This window comes from Pleurodeles waltl, chromosome 7, assembly GCF_031143425.1.
Source record: "Pleurodeles waltl isolate 20211129_DDA chromosome 7, aPleWal1.hap1.20221129, whole genome shotgun sequence".
Lineage (NCBI taxonomy): Eukaryota > Metazoa > Chordata > Amphibia > Caudata > Salamandridae > Pleurodeles > Pleurodeles waltl.
Genome location: NC_090446.1, coordinates 14,141,580 through 14,159,385, shown reverse-complemented (window position 1 = coordinate 14,159,385; position 17,806 = coordinate 14,141,580). Strand labels below are relative to the sequence as shown.

At 47.3% G+C, this 17,806-nt stretch overlaps 1 protein-coding gene across 1 annotated transcript; it reads right to left on the bottom strand.

Moving 5' to 3' along the window:
• Window positions 1-6,439: 6,439 nt before the first annotated feature.
• LOC138246718 (putative uncharacterized protein DDB_G0290521) lies at window positions 6,440-7,081 on the bottom strand. Its single transcript, XM_069201489.1, has one exon. The coding sequence runs from the start codon at window positions 7,079-7,081 to the stop codon at window positions 6,440-6,442; it is 642 nt and encodes a 213-aa protein (XP_069057590.1).
• Window positions 7,082-17,806: the final 10,725 nt, after the last annotated feature.

The following is a 17,806-nucleotide window of genomic DNA, read 5'->3' as shown; positions in this document are numbered from 1 at the left end:
TTGTGCACATTGAACTGTTACATTGGAGTATAATAATAATAATAATAATAATACTGTCATTTATTACTGAGATTCATGGAACTTTAATGTAGTAGAACACAAAAGTATAGGATAAAAAATATAGTAACTGTGGTATAAAACAATTAGACATTCATGAACATCTTTTATGGTCACATTAAATTGCATGTATCCTTAGATTTTATAACTACCCTACGTGTTCTTACCTTTTATTGCACTTATTAAGAATGTGGGCATGGAATAGCATATTGGTGACGTGCACTTTAATGTAATATGAGAACAAGATGAGTATTAACTTACCATAGTTTTTTTATCTTCTATTTGTAGTGTGTTTGACAAGAAACTATGTGGCCTTAAGGAAGCATTTGTCTCATGAAACACATATTGGGCCAGAAAGTTTATGATGAAGAAATGTCTAATAAAGTCCTCTGTGGCTTGAACTTGAGAAATGTCCCCTTCACTTCCTTTTTCTGACTTATTTGTGAGTAGAACAGGAAATGACTTCAGAGGAAACTGGTCAAACACCATCTCGGCCAAGGAAACCCTGGCAGCACAAGTGGGAAGGTAATCATCTTGGTTAGGAATGAATATATCCTTGACCACACCTACCATCACAAGAAAATGGCATGGTCTTTGTATACCAGGCACTAATCCGACTCTTGATCCAGCTGGGATCTCTGATTTTGGGAACTGCGACACTCCTTCCTCTTAGTTCAAGATCTTGACCACGCACAGAGCAACTTGCCCTTAACAGAAAGAATTGACGGCAATCACTTTTGTGAGGATGCAAGAGCAAGCTGTGGTCCTGGGCTAAGTAGGTAGGGAATGCTTCCTGTATGCCAACAGCACCACCTGGTGAGTTCTGTAAAACACCCTCTCTCAGCAGCTTTGAGCAGGTACACTCATACCCTTACGTCATAGTAAACTGGGTTACATTGATAGCTGCAGTAAAACTAACCAAAGAAATAGGAAGAAGAAACAGTGAATTACCTATTTACACTCTGACAAACGAGGAAAAAATGAAATATGGGTTAAGTTAGATGACAGTTTTAAGGCAATGACAAACCTCAAATTGGAAGGAGGTAAAAGGATTGGTGGGCCTAGGGAGTGTAATACTACTTTTGAGCTTTACAGTATGTCTCTATTATTACAGAATGTATCCTCTTTTATCTGCAGGTAATGGGAAAAGCCTATATGGAACTGGAAAATCAGGCTGTCTCTCATAATCACAACATCTCATTGTCATATTTCATAATTCTTGAGTTTTCAAATTTCCCTCAGCTAAAGTATCTTTTCTTTTTTGTTTTCCTACTGATCTATCTTTTTGCCCTCTCTGGAAACTTGACAGTTTCAATGGTGATATACATTGACGCCCGCCTGCACACCTGCATGTATTTTTTCCTTACAAACTTGGCGATACTGGATATCTGCTACACAACAGTGACTGCCCCCAAGTTGCTTAGTATCTTCTTGTTTGATGATAAGTCAATTTCATTCAGTGGCTGCATGACACAGCTGTACTTTTACTTGTCCTTTGGAACTACGGAATACATAATCCTGACCATTATGGCCTATGATCGCTACGTTGCAATCTGCAAACCCTTGCAATACACAGTCAGGATGAGCAAGGAACTGTGCATCCGTCTTGCTGTGACTGCCTGGTGCATAGGTTTTCTGGTGGCTGTCCCTAACACTGCAATGATCTCCAATCTCCTCTTCTGTGGATCCAGGAAAATCAATTACCTTTTTTGTGATCTCACACCACTGTTAACTCTTTCATGCAGTGACACCCGTGTTGCTGAAATTGTGATATACCTGGAAGGTGTGTTTGTTACTTTTAACTGCCTTCTCTTAATTCTTATATCTTATGTTTACATAATCACTAGCATATTCAAAATAAGTTCCCAGACAGGAAGAAGCAAGGCGTTCTCCACCTGTGCCTCCCACCTCACCTCTGTTAGCCTACATTATGGGGTTATTTTTTGCTTATACTTGAGACCTACTTCCTCCTACTCTCTAGATCTCGGCAAATTTCTTTCTGTGATTTATATTGGGGTAGTTCCAATGCTAAATCCAGTTATTTACTCTCTGAGAAACAAAGACTTTAAACAAGCACTGATAAAGGTTCAGAAGGAATTCTTTTTAAAGTAGGGTGCGTTTGGCAGGATGCACTGAGCAGACCCTGATGCAAATAACAGTTTACACATTACACATAGTGCCTGATTATGACCTTGCCATAGGGGATTACTCTATCACAAACGTGACAGATATCCTGTCCGCCGTATTACAAGTTCCATAAGATATAATGCAACCTCTAATACTGCGGGTGGGATATCTGTCACGTTTGTGATGGAGTAATCCCCTCCGCCAAGGTCGTAATCAGGCCCATAGTCTCCATTAGATCCTCTTGATCAAATATGTTATTTGGAGATTAAATAAAAACTGGCCTCTTTCTGCTGAGAACTAATACGCAAAGAACTTCCTTGTGATGACATGTACAAAATAATTTCTGGCTCAGCAGAGGGCTATGAAAGCCAAATATTAGTGTCTAAAGATGTTCTAAGGCCAAAAAACGGTAAGAGGTCCAAAATCAGTCAAGACATTACATTTTGGATTATCTGGACAATGGATTAATACATTCCAGGTATATAAATTGGTCACTGTCAAGGCATGATGTAACAATAGAACTGAGTACCACTTTTAAGGGCCTTTGGTAAAAAGTTGAACGTGTTGGAATGTTTCATATAATTTTGACCTAGCTACAAGGGCAGGGGACTGTATCACAAGTAAAAAAGATCAGTAAATGATATTGATTAAAATGTGAAATAGTCCTACAACCTAGCTGATTTGGGGGCCACATCAAGTGTTTGATCAACTCTGAAGCCCAGTTCATAAAATCACAGGAGAGCAACACAATGTGGTTTCCCAAAAATGACTAATAAATAATTGTAGTGAACTAATCACTATCTTGCCCTGTTTTAATAGTGCTTGTATACCATCTATCTATTCGGCATGTGAGGCCAAGCTATCTCAAAACTACCCAGCAACAAAAAACTATTAAAAGTAAGCCTTTGAATGGTGTAAACCACAGAGCCATAGAACCAGACCATATGTACAAGTGGGAACAGCGGCATGCAAAACAGCAATAACACCGGTGGGGAGTTACAAAGAAGAGAGTGACAGAATAGGATTTAAAGAGAGAAAAAGCAGCCTTGATACTTCTGGCCGAAGATTAAATCTAGTTAAGCCTAAATTTGTCAACAGCTGAGGACAGATCCAGCACTATCAATGTCACTCTCAATATCCAATGCTCCTCTAAGATCACCAAGTACCCCCACTCAGACTGACGCAGTATCCTAGGTAGAGCAGTAGCCTCCAGAATCCAGAACACTAAAAAGTTCCAGAAAGACTAAGGACCTTTTTCCTAACTGCATGTACCACTAACTTAGAAGGAGCCAGGGGTAATGAAATGGCATTATAATTTGAGAATACCTTTGCATCTGTGAGGGGTTTGTTAGACAACAGTAAGATAGTAACACATTTAAAACTCAAGGTACACTCCCAGAATGGAGATATTGACTGTAGCAATGGCATGTTAGAGATGTTAGAGGAAACCCCATAAATAGAGCCCTGTTAGTGGTATAATGGGGAGCCTGTCTGAGAGAAGGACAATAGATTGTAGAGTGCAGGCAGCAGTGCCCTAGTCATACTCTAAAACTGGATAAAAGATGGGCAATGTAACAGACTTGTCGGTGTCAGAAGGGGCTGGGGGAGGGTGTGAAATGTAATGTTACTATTATGGCATATTAACTTGGAATAAATGCATCGTACAGCTGTGCTGACAAAGACAATACACCATAGCACGCTATAGGTAGATAGACAGGAGTCCAAGAGTGTATCCCTTTGATTGACCCCTATGGTATTCTCAAGTCTTCTGTGTTTCATAAACGTTTTATAAACCATACGTAGTCAGTCCATATGTAGTTATCTTCTTTTATTCATAGGAAAAGTAGAGATTCAGTTCATATGTTACATAAGTATCTTCATTCCCGATGTTTAAACAGGACAGCCAACACGTTTTTCGTCAATAAAATGAGTTTGTCAAGGCTATGAAAATTTCCAAGAGTAAGAAAAACAAAATTGGCATGAGTCCAGAAGCAAGAGCTTCTCCCTGAAATAAGTATGTCCACAAGAAAATAAGTTCCACTTAGATGAAGGAATTTAGCCTGTCCAGAAGTGCTGGCGCAGTGGAGTAAATTTAATTAAATCTTGCCAAAAGTACATAGGGAGAAATGTAAAGCCGTATAGCTCAATTTGCACTGGCCATGGTAAGCCCAGTGCTCGCAAAAGTAAGGATCCCCGTCAAGAGTAGTTCGCTGTTGGCAAAATATGATCTGCGCAGCTGTGGTGCTTTGTTTGTAGCTTTTGACATTGCTATGACATTTTCTTTCTTGCAGTATTATTTTCTGCATCTCTCGTAAGGGCTAACGGTGAAGGGGAGTTTGTAGATGAAGTCTACTTGTAATAAATGCTGTTGGCTATGCACAGATAGGCTTTGTTTCTATTAACACACTTTGCAATGGAGAGGAGGTCTCAAAATGCACAATCCATTTTTTGAAAGACCCATTTGTTTAAGTGCAATGAACAAGGGGGTATTTCCTTATGGAGAAGAGAAAAGCACCATACCAACTTCTGTGGCATTGTCCAATATCTCATCTGACTTTAGAATGAAGTTTAATCCACTGTTTTCAGGATCTTCCCAATTGTCCATTTTTAGGTTGAGCGCACAATCGCTGCTTTTACGACATGTTGGTATCTATGTGGGCTTTTAACCACCCCTACCTCACGCCCATCACTTTCACCCATTAATGGGCTTGCCTTTCAAAAATCCTTTGATGACATTGATAAATGTTTTACTTTTGTCCCACCTTGGGGCGGTTTTGTTTCCGCCTTGGGGACTGACTCTGTTGAATGGATAATTGCATGTTTGCTGATATGTTTGACTGCAAGCAAATTTATTTTTCATTTAGGCCCTCATTATGACCCTGGCAGTTGGTGATAAAATGGTGGTAATACCCCTAACAGGCTGGTGGTAAGTACCGCCAAATTATAACCATGGAGGTGATATCTCCAATAGACAGCCAATGTACCACACCAACCGCCTGGGTGGAAACAACAATCACCATGGCCGTAGCCACCTACAGCCAGGCTGAAGACAAAGTACTGCCTACCATATTTTGACACACGATTTCGCCACCTTTTCCAGGGTAGTACCAACGTCATCAAAAGCCTGGCAGAAACACATCACAGAAGAGAAAGGACTCACCATTGGAGGCACAGGGAAGAACCATGCCACCATGGAACCCGAACTGCAAGTCTTTCCGATGATCTTCTTCGTTATGCTCCACCTGGAACACCAATGCCAGCGAAGACCACAAAGTTGAGTTCAGCCGCCTAGCACACAAGGAAGGGTGGGAGGAAAACGAGAGTGAAACACACACACACACACACACACCACACACACCTGACATACACACGCCATACATGCAACCACATGCATTACAAAAACTATTTGACCATGAAAATCTGCAATATAATCCAAAAGCAACAGGAATTTACAAAAATGAATGTAATCAGTCCAACAATAAAATGAAAAATCCGATTTGGCCATGAAACAGATCTGTACACTCGTATAAAAAGGGACACTGCCCAGTTCATAGTTCAAAGGGCCCACATGGCCACAGGGCACAGTTCAAGGCCCCACTCCAATCCTGCACCAATCTGGATAGAACGCTGCAGGGGCATCAGTTGTCAAGTAGGCAGCCACCTCAGGGGGAGGGAGGACACCTCAGCCGGATGCGGGAACAAGCCCACTGGTTCTGGAGGGGGCAACATTCCCTGTGATTTGTCCTGGAGAGTGCAAGGCCACAGTCTCTGGAGTGGGTGTCTTTCCCGCTGGTTCTGAAGGGGGCAACATACCCATTGCTCTTTGTCCTGGGGAGTGCAAGTCCACAGTCTCTGGAGTGGGTGTCTTGCCCACTAGTTCCAGAGGGGGCAACATGTCCTGTGCTTTGTCTTGGGGAGTGCAAGGCCACAGTCTCTCAAGTGGGTGTCTTTTTTACTGGTTCTGGAGGGGCTAACATGCCTATTGCTCTTTGTCCTGGGGAGTACAAGGGCACAGTCTCTAGAGTGGGTGTCTTTCCCACTGGTCCAGGGAGGGGGCAACATGCCTATTGCTCTTTGTCCTGGGGAGTGCAAGTCCACAGTCTCTGAGAGTAGGTGTCTTTCCCACTGGTTCTGGAGGGAGCAACATGCCCATTGCTCTTTGTCCAGGGGAGTGCAAGGCCACAGTCTCTGGAGTGGGTGTCTTGCCCACTGGTTCTGGTGGGGGCAGGCCGCAAAGCAGCCCTTGGAGGCTGGGCTATATGGCGTCCACCGGTGGTGAGGGCTGCACTCTGGTGGTGGTTGAGGGATGCTCCTGCTGAGCCCCTGCACCCTCTGATAGCTGCACTGTGGTGGTGGTTGTGGGAGGTTCCTCCTTAGCCCCTGCAACCTCTGATAGCTGCACTGTGGTGGTGATTGTGGGAGGTTCCTCCACAGCCCCTGCAACCTCTGGTGGCTGCACTGTGGTAGTGGTTGTGGGAGGCTCCTGATTAGCCCTTGCACCCTCTGATGCCTGCACTCTAGTGGTGGTTGGGGAAGGCTCCTGCTCAATCCCTGAACTCTCTGATGGCTGCACAGCCATGGCTGGCAGTGGGGGCCCTGTGACAGCTGGTGGTGGTGGTGGTGTTTGGCTGGCAGCTTCCGCTGGTGTAGATTGCCTCCTCTCCTCCTGCTTATGAGTTGGGGATCCCGTACCCTTCCTGGCACTGGTGGATGGGCTCTTCCCACCTCTGCCTGCTGGTGCAGGCTCCTTCCCCTTCTTTGCAGATTGTGCTGGTTCCTTCTCCTTCTTAGCTGCTGGTGCAGTCTCCTTCCCCTTCAGTATTGTTAGCCTGAAATCCTTACCACCATGAGTAAGTGTGCTACCACTGGGCCCGTGGACTGCTTGGCTGAGGTGCATGGCTGGGTCCTTGCTACCTTGTCCATACGTGTTGGACAGGGGGAGGAGTAGGCAAGAGGTCAATCTGGGAAAGGAAAAGCTTTTTAGGGACATTGGGGTGGGAAGAGGGAGGAGTTATGGGAGTGGAGGATAAGGTAGTGGTTGTTGGAGGTGTTTGTCTGCTGGATTTGGGTGTAGGTGCCTGGGCTGTATGCTGTTGTGAGGTGGATGGCTATTGGGTGTCTGAGTGCTTGCGTTTGTGTACCTTGGGAAGGGGGGACAGACATGGTTGGAGAGGACACAGGGGAAGCGTGCATGGATGTTGTGGAGGTGTCGGCCAGTGAGGTATGTGTTCTGCTTGTTGTGGTGATGAGGCTCGTAATGGACATTGATGTAGTGTATGCAGGTGTGAGTGTAGACACAACTGGGTGGGAGGTGGAGGAGGAGGAGGGGGAGACAGGGGAGATAGTGGATGTTGTCGTGTCTGCAACTGAATGGTGTTTGTGTGAGTGCCTGTGGGATGAAGTGTGGTGCTTGTGTTTACCTGTGACACTCTTGGGTGTTGTCTTGTGTGCATGCTCGTCTGCATGTGTGCTTGGGATGGGTTGGGGTTGAGGAGAATGGGACTGGAAAGTGGAAGTTGGAGGGGAGACGGTTGAAACAGGCAGCAAGGCTCACTGGGGCAGGGTCTGAGGTGCCTGTAGCGAAGGAGATGCTCACCATCCTGGGTGAGTGGGCATGGGCAACTCTCTGAGGGGCTACTGGGAGGGCGGTGCTGGTACGGGGGTGGCAGCTGTACCTGTAGCTGGGGTGGTCACAGAGGTGTCCGCCACCACCAGGGAGCTCCCATTGGAGGAGGTATCAGAGTCTGCATTGTCCCATCCAGTCGCCAAAGTGGTGCTCCCCTCGCTCTCCATCCAACTGATGCCCTCAGCGTCAGTGGACTCTGCCTCCAGGGTCCTGTGGAATGCAGCTCCCTCTGTCGCCTGTGCCTCTGCTCCTCCACCAGATGATGCTAATGCACATAAGGTCAGGATGACAAAACCAGAAAGGGGGGGAGAGAGACAAAGGATACACAGGGTCAATGACTGCACCAACACCACTGTTAGCGGACACAGCACCCTACAACACAGGGAACAGGCCTACGCACTATGCATAGCACTACCAGTGAAATGGCTTGTCACCAAGGAATGAGGAGGGGTACACACCGCCAACTGCAGCACACCTGGGACCCACGCAGCCCTGCCCAGGAGTGAATACTAACAAGTTAGGTAAGCAGTATTTCCCATTCAAACCCTTAGCCACCAGAAGACCTACGCTGCTATGTCTGGCCTGGCTAGGGGCACCCAAGGACACACAAGCATCACCCGGATACCACCCCACCAGCTGTAAGTTGTAATGATAGCCACTGTACTGACCCCCTTGTGGCTGCTGTGATGCCCTCAAGTGCCCATCCAGCTCAGGGTAGGCAAACTGCCAGTATGCGGCCCATCAGGGGAGTCAGGGTCCGACAGGTACCCCTTCCTCGTTGGGAGGCCATCCCCAGCTGGGCCTCCTTGGTATTTCATGCTCAGTGCCTCAGGTCTTCTCCCCGTTTGCGACAGTTGGTGCTCTGCATGCCATAGACCCCCAGGGTCCGCACGTCTTTGGTGATGGAATGCCATATTCCCTTCTTTTGATGGGCACTGACCTGCAGAGGCAATACAGGCAGGAGAACACCATTGGACAAACAGTCCAGCCTGTCACACAAATGGCCCACCATACCCGTTTGCATGTTCATTGGCACACACATAGCCCAGCCCACAACATGTACACCGCCAAGAGGACATCCACCCATCCTCCCTTACATGAGGCCTTCACACACACCACTCCATGCATCCATGTCACATGCATCGTGCCCACAGTGTACTCACCTGTTGGTCTGGAGGCCCATACAGCAGTCCATACTGGGCTGGGACCCCATCCACCAGTCGCTCCAACTGGCTGGGGTCCTTTCCCCAGTCACATGGGCCATGGCAGGTTCCAGACACAGGTCACAGCAGCACATGCAGTGTAGGTCCTCTCCTATGGAATGTTAGGAAACAAGTGAGGAATCAGATAGAAAATGGCAGTCACATCCGCGGCGGTGCATACTGTCACCGCTGACGTAGATCACCATGGGCCTCTGTACTCCATAGGGCCCAATATTAACCAATGAGGAATTGCACGGCGTTCACGACCGCCTACCGCCACGGCGCACAACATCAGCGGCATTACCTCACTTCTACCTGTCCTTACACACAGGACAAGCGGTCGCCATTTCAGGGGGGGTGAACAGGCCTATCGATTATTGCTGTGTCACAGAATAAATAGGCACATACATCACTAACTACACTGTCCCATCACATGTTTGCACATTGCAGACTGCTGTTGTTTCTCCATTGTTCTGTTTGTGACAGCCTACTCACTCTTGTGTCCCTCAGATATCTACCGCTGCGGATGAATAGGAGATGGAGACATACCCCAGTGTACAGACCTCTGGTGGACTTGGCTACACTGAGGAAAGGAACATAATACTCACCTATAGACTGGACAGGGTCACAATCACAGTGCTGTGTGCCCAATTGGAGCCTGACCTGACATCTGCTATCCATCACCCCACTGGGATCCCCCCTCTTGTGCGAGTGCTATCAGCGCTCCATTTCCTGGCAAATGATTCTTTCCAAATGACAGTGGGCTTGGCAGCAAGAATGTCATAGCCAATGTTCTCAAACGTGCTAACAATAGTGTTGTCTGTTGTCTGCCCTGATAAAACAGATGTGCAGCTACATTGCTTTCCCCCAGGTTGAGGATTTGGCCACTGTGAAGGCCGGATTCTATGCAATGGGACATATCCCCAATTTAATAGGTGCATTCGTGCACCCCCCCGCTAGCATGAACAGGTGTTCAGGAATCGTAAGAGTGTACACTCCATGAATGTGCAGATGGTGTGCTTGGCAGACCAGAACATCTCCCATGTCAATGCTAAGTATCCTGGGTGGGTGCGTGATGCCTTTGTCCTAAGGAATAGCAGCATCCCAAATGTGATGGCCAAACTACAGAGGCACAGGGTGTGGCTAATAGGTGAGCTCTAGTTCTCACCCAGTGTATGTTGGAGTATGCCTATGATGTTGGCCATGTAGGATAGTGTGTGGTTTAATGTTGTCCCTCAATATTTGCAGGTGACTCTGGTTGCCCAAACCTGTCATGGCTGCTGACCCCTGTGAAGAATGCCAGGACAAGGGTGGAAGAATGTTATAATGAGGCACATGGGTGAACCAGAAGGATCATTAAAAGGACATTTGGCCTCCTGAAGGCCAGGTTCCGGTGCCTCCATCTAACAGGTGGATCCCTATGCTACTCATCCAAGAAGGTCTGCCAGATAGTTGTGGCATGCTGCATATTGCACAACCTGGCCCTCAGACGCCATGTACCTTTTCTGCAGGAGGAGACTGGAGATGCCCCTGTGGCAGCGGTGGACCCTGAGGACAGTGTGGATGAGGAGGCAGAGGATGAGGATGCGGACAACAGAACATCAGTACTTCCCATGACACACAGGTGAGGCAGTGTAACTTTACATTTCTATGACTATTGGTATATTCTGTGCGGCTGCGGCACGATGGAGTAACCCCTCTGCCAACCTCTAAATCAGGTCCTCTGTCCAAATGAAGATCTTCACTGTGACTTTGTCCATTGGCTCCCTGATGACAACACCTCGTGCTCTATCACTGCCTGCAGCCTTGCACCACTCAACTTTTCCTTTCTCAGAACTCTTTATTCAAAATTTCTTCTGAGTCCGAAGGTAAGCGCCGACCAGTCCCAAATCACATTTTGTACCTGACTTGTGCTCCTTTGCGGTCAGCCATATTTTTCAACTTTGACCCAGTCTTGCGCGACTAAATGCCTAGAGTTGCTGAATTAATCTTTTAGGGGTTAGTTTTTCCCTTAAAATTAAAAAATTCATTACTCTGTTCTACTAATTAGAATTTTGTAGTTTGGGTGTCAAATAATTTGATAAAATGAACTCTTTGTTTCTAATCTGATGTGGGATTTCTCTTATCCTGTGTTTTCACTTTATTAATGTTTGCGCATTGCATAAATACTTTACACATTATCTCTAAGTGTAGCCTGATTGATTTTGTGCCAAGCTAGCAGCTACCAAAGGGTGAAGTACAAGTTAATTTAGTGACTTTTGTGGTTCACCCTGACAGGGATTGTGGCTGTTGCTTGAGCAGGGTTAACACCCTAATCAACCAACAACCCAGGTTCTCCCATTGGTGATCAGTGGTGGGGTCCAATGCGTGCGTTGGTGTAGTGCCATATAGTGATTTGTATAACAAAAAAAAATCATATACATAATTTGACACCAGAGTTGAACTCTTTTAAATCTAAGTTTTCCATTGGCTATTGTCTCCTTTTTCTAACTTTCAGTGCCTTACCTTCCTCTTTTGTACCATGAAGATTGAACAGATCAACTTTGACACTGTCACCTCGGCTGAGATGCAGAGGCTCTGCAAATACAGGGGCTGAAGAAAAGCAAGAAGCTCACCAAGTTGGACCTCCAGCTGCTATCATAGCCTATGAGGAAGTACAGAATTTGCACACCACCGTAGTGAGTGACCACGTGGAGAAGGGAGCAAACTTTGTTGATGACAAGGAGAAGGATCCAAACTAGAATGCTGGGCTGCAGGGTGAGCATGAGTTACTCTTAGAGGATAGCCAGGATGGGGAAGGAAGGAGTGTGTTTGCCTAGAGCCTGTCCCCAGAGAAGCTGTAGGACAAGAAGGCTTAGAGTGTGCTCAGGCTGCAGCTGGTCTAGAGGAAGCTGGAAGCAGAGAGGAGGAAGGCTGAGGCAGAGAGAGGAGAGGAAGGCTGAGGCAGATGGAACTTTAGCCAGAGTAAGAGCTGTTGCAGAGAAGAAAAGGGCTGAGGCAGAAAGCACCTTGGCTGAGAAGAAACATTTGCTGACACAAGATGAGTCTGACGGAGCTGGAGTTCAAAACCAGGCAGATCCCAGAATCCAGCAGCAATGCTTGTAGCATTACCCCAGTGTCCACTGGAGAAAAGAAAGTCCACATCCCAAAAGATCTGGTGCCGACTTTTGGTGTGGGAGATGACACAGATGACTGGTTTGAGGCCTATGATGTTGCCTTAGAGATGTATAGGGTCCCTGAAGAAAATTGGGAGGGCCTCAGGAGGCAAATTCTCATTGAAGGGAGGGATGCCCCCTAGGGAAAGGGACAATATGAAGTATCCTATCATGAGGGTGGCCCAACCAGGAAATATGAGTTCACACCAGAGAGATAGAGGCAGATGTTTAGGCAGAGTCAGAAGCTTCCCCAGCAGACCTGGTTGGATTGTGTGGATCATTTTTGCAAGTCACTGGATGGTTGGGTCAAGGGCAGTGAAGTGTGTGATTACCAGGGGATGTACTATTGATTGCTAAAGAGCACATGTTCAGTCTTTGATTAACAGAGATGCGCCAACACCTTGTGGACAGTAGGCTCTTTGACCCCAGGAAGCTTGCTCAGAAGATGGGCTGCTGGATCAGCACCAGGTTCCACAAAAAGGTACCAGGTGGGGACTCCCAAAGGGTTGGTCAGGGTTCCTACAAGAAGGAGGGGGGATTTAAAATTAGACGGAGTTCTCTCAAGGCCCCCAAAAAGGTTTTCCGGGGAAAGAGTCCCTGCCCCCGTCTGACCAGAAAAAGGAAACTGCTGACAAGAACACTGGTAAGTTTGCCCCCAAGTGTTATAAGTTTTTCCAGTTTGGGCACACCTAGCGTGATCCCTAGTGTCCCAAGAGGGTACAGTCCCTCAGTGGTGGGCATACCCCAGGGTTGGCTAGTGTAACACTTGGGGAGAAGATGGCCCCAGTTAGTGTGTGGGAGACAGTTGAAGTTACCCTGGTGTCCTTGGGTGATGGGGAATGGTGCACAAAACCCACATAACCTCAAATACTTCCAAGTACAGCCAGTGGGTCACCTTCAATGGAAAGAGGGTGCAAGCTCTGAGTGACGTAGGAGCCAGTGTGACTACTGTCAGGTGTCATCTGGTGTCCTCAGAGCAGGAGATCCCTACTACATTTCACCAGGTTGTGATAACATACAACCATGAGAGCCATTCCCCAGTGACTCTAGCTTCCTTTGAATGTGTGGTCTCAGGTTCTGTTAGGGGTAGCTTGAGCCCAGCCATGACTGTGGATTGTTGCTAGGGAAAGAGCATACACTTGGGAATGTTGGAGTTAGCTGAGTGGGCCTGTGTGACCAAAAGGACTATGGCTGCCCAGGAGGGGAAGTCAAGAAAGCCTGGAACCTGGAAGAATGGCTCAGGCAGCTGCCAAGAAACGGAAGGGCAGGGGTATGGCTAACCAACCCCTGAAACTCTCCTAGTACAGGAGGATGGAATGACAGAGGAGGCTGCCCCAGAGCCAACTGGTGAGGATATTGCCTCCTTTGGAGACCTGCTTCAAATTGCTGGATAGCTAGCAGAGATAGGGGGCACCAAGGAGGGGTTCCGTAAGGCCCAATTCCATCCTATATAGTAAGCCTAAGGCTCCTGGGCATGGGTGAGTACCGATGATGGTAGTCCCCAAAACTAGAGTGCCTTCCTACTGGGTGTGGTTAATGAAATTCCCCTGGCAGGACATCTGGGGCAAAATGAGACATTTGCCAATCTTGTCTCCCACTTTTATTGGCCTGGGTGAGGATAGCCTCAGTTACTTTCTGCAGGACCTGATGAAGGCTTCCCTGAATCTATTAACTGTTGTTGGAATCCCCTCATAAAGGGTAATTATTAACATTGTTGACCTCTTGGACCCCAAGACTGGCTTAGGCAAAAGGTTTTTTCTGGTCTTGGTGGACCATGCTACTTGATACCCAGAGGCAATCACTCTGAGGTCTGGGACAGCATCTGCAGTGGCCTAGAACCCTGATGGGGATTTTCACTCAGGTAGGGGTCCCCAAAGAAGTGCTGTCTGACAGTGGTACCAATTTCATGTCTGACTACATGAAGTCAATGTAGAAGGAGAGTGAAGTAACCTTCAAGCTTTCACCCCATCACCCCCAAGCCAATGGGAATGTGAAAGATATAACAAGACCATAAAAGGCATGGTGATGGTAATGCCTGAGTCCATGAGGAGGAAGCGGGATGCCTTCTTGCCATTCCTGCTTTTTGCCTACAGAGGGTGCCCCAGAAGGGAGTTAAGTTTAACCCATTTGAACTCCTGTATAGACATTGTTAGAAATGGGGTCTTTGGTTGGCAGTCAGGTTACCCCCTGTCCAAGCAAGGACCTTCACTCTAGTAAGGGTAAGTCACACACAATCCAAATTATCCTGTGCCCACCCTCTGGTAGCTTGGCATTGAGCATTCAGGCTTCATTTAGAAGGCAATGTGTAAAGTATTTGTGCAATAACTCATACAATAACACAATATAGCACCACAAAAATACACCACACAGTGTTTAGAAAAATATATAATATTTATCTGGTTAAATGCAGGTCGAAATGATCAAAGATGCAATAAGTAAATGTAGAGATATCACTGAAAAGTGATATAAAAGCCCTCATTACAACATTGGCGGTAACTGCTGCTACGGGTATTATGACCCACACATAGAAATCCGCCACTATACAGACACCCACAGAAGTCCGCCAGCCCAAAGGTCAGTGAGAAAATGGCGGTACCAAAACCCACACCGTTACGCCAACAAAAATACGCCCACAGCATCATGCCCCACGAATCACTGCAGCGGTCATTCAAACGTGGTAAACCATTGGCGGTACATACCACTGCGCTCAAAATACACACACACATACAAAACAACACCACATTGGACAATTCAAAATACACACACCTGACACACATACACACACCACACCCACACCACTATAAAACACACAAACACACTACAAACAACCCTTTACAACCCAAAGATTTTGGCAAGTGAAAGAGAGACAAGCCAGGAGCACCCACTGAATCTGAGTCACAAAACACCATCACCTACACACCATCCACGTACCTCACAGCACACACCACAACACATACCTATGGCACCACAAATACTGCCCAGGTTCTCTGAGGAGGAGCTAAGGGTCATGGTGGAAGAAATCATCTGGGTAGAGCCACAGCTATTTGGATCACAGGTGCAGCAGTCGTCCATTACAAGGAAGATGGAGCTATGGCGGAGAGTCATGGACAGGGTCAACGCAGTGGGACAGCACCCCAGAACAAGGGATGACATCAGGAAGAGGTCGAACGACCTACGTGGGAAAGTGCGTTCCATGGTTGCAAGATACCAGATAGCTATACAGAGGATTGGCAGTGAACCCCCACCTCCTCCCCCACAACTGACAACTTGGGTGGAGCAAGTCTTGGCAATCATGCATCCTGGCACACCAACAGGCCCCTGACACTAGCCACACCGAAGAACAGCCCTCCACCTCCGCTGATGCTAGTGGACAGGAGGTCCCGTCACAGGAAAAACAGGCTACCAGCACCCCATCCCCTGCAGATGGAGAACCACCCCGCAAACTGTCCCTGCGATCAGATAGAAGCCAGAGAACATTGCCAAGACCCCCACCAGGAAATAAGACTCTCCTGATTGTCACCCTTGTGTCCCACTCAGTTACCCTGCCCACCTTGAACTGAATTACTCCACTTCCTATGGCCCCTTGGACAATGCGCCTGTGATACAAATAGACTGGACTCTATCCTGGACTTTCCTCCATCATCAACCCAGCCCATTGCACATTCCCATTTACTTTTCAGCACTGAAATAAACACCCTTGGAACTATTACAAGTATGGAGTCTGTCAATTATTTGAAATATGTATTATTTCAACAAACTGTTAACAGTGCAATTCAAATGTACCATAATATGTACATAGGTATGACCTGTAGTGGGCATCAGTAAACACACCAGGAGCCAGAGTGGGGCACAGAATCTGAAAATAGAGATGCCAAAGGGTACAGTAAGTGGCCATAGAAATAGGAAAATCAGGCTGCCATGTTCAATGTCCAACACAAAACTGCAATGAAAGGTAAAGTTACAGTGTCTTACCTGTGTGTCACTGGAACTACTGTTGAATTAGTGTAGGTCTGTTGTCTACATCCTCTTCCTCTGCCTCCTCTTTGTCACTGTCCACAGGCTCTACCACTGCCACATGACAATCCCCAGGCTCACCCTCCTGCAGAAAAGGCACCTGGCGTCTCAAGGCCAGGTTGTGCAACAACGATGATCTCGCACGCCTTCTTGGGTGAGTAGTACAGATGGAGGCACCGGAATCTGGCCTTCAGGAGGCCAAAGGTTCGCTCAATGATCCTCCTTGTTCGCCCATGTGCCTCATTGTAACGTTCCTCTACCCTTGTCTTGGCATTCCTCTCTGGGGTCAGTAGCCATGAGAGGTTGGGTTAACCAGAGTCACCTGCAAGTATCGAGGGATACCTGTTAGCCACACATTCACCCTTAGGGCCAACCCCATACCCATATACCAACATACACTGGTTGGGGACCTTGGCCCACCAATTAGCCACACCCTGTGCCTCTGGAGTTGAGCCATCACATATGAGATGCTGCTATTCCTCAGGATACAGACATCATGCACAGATCCAGGATACTTAGCATTGACATGGGAGATGTACTGGTCCGCCAAACACACCATCTGCACATTCAGAGAGTTAAAGCTTTTTCGATTTCTGAAAACCTGTTCATTTCTTATGGGGGGGGGGGCAAATGCAATATGTGTACCATCAATGGCACCAATGATGTTGGGGATATGTCCCAGTGCTTAGAAGTCAGACTTCATTGTGGCCAAATCCTCCACCTGGCGGAAAACGATGTAGCTGTGCATGTGTTTCATCAGGGTAGACATCACTCTGGTCAGCACGTTTGAGAACATAGGCTGTGACATCCCTGATGCCATGGCCACTGTCACTTGGAAGGAACCACTTGCCAGGAAATAGAACACTGACAGGACCTGCACTAGAGGGGGGATACCTGTGGGGTGGCGGATAGCTGAAATCAGGTCTGGCTCCAATTGGGCACACAGTTCTTGGATTGTGGCCCTATCAAGTCTGTAGGTTAGGATAATGTGTCTGTCCCCCATTGTCCCCAGGCCCACCAGGGGTCTGTACATGGGGGGATGTCTCCATCTCCTATTCATCCTCAGTGGTTGAACTCTAGGGTGAACAACGGTGAGCAGAAGGTCATGTTCAAACATTTTCTCAGATTAATTTGCAATTTCTGCTCTACAGAAACAGTATGTGAACTCGTAAGTCAGTTGATGTGCCAAAGACTGCTGTGACACAGTTAGTTTCTATGGACTGTGCCCCCCTGAAATGGTGGCTGCCTGACCTGTGAGGAGGGACGAGTGGAAATTAGGTAATTCCGCTGGCATGGTGCGCCGTTGCGGTCGGTGCTTGATGACCACCGCGCAACAACGTATTGGTTATCATTGGGACCTATGGGTCCCAGGAGCCAATGGCGATGTACGCTGGCGGTGATGGTATGCACAGCCATGGATGTGAACGTCATTTTCTATCTGTTCACTCACTTTCTACCTGACCTTCAACAGGAGAGGACCTACACTGCAAGTGCTGCTGTGACCTGTGTCTGGAAGCGACAATGGCTCAAGTGTCTGGGGAAAGGGCCCCTGCCTTCACTTCGGAGGAGTTGGAGAGACTGGTCAATGGGGTCCTACCCCAGTACCCTTTACTCTATGGTCCTCC

Excerpts from the sequence above, each read along its gene's own strand:
- LOC138246718 (XM_069201489.1), bottom strand. The coding sequence starts at position 7,081 with ATGCACCTCAGCCAAGCAGTCCACGGGCCCAGTGGTAGCACACTTACT.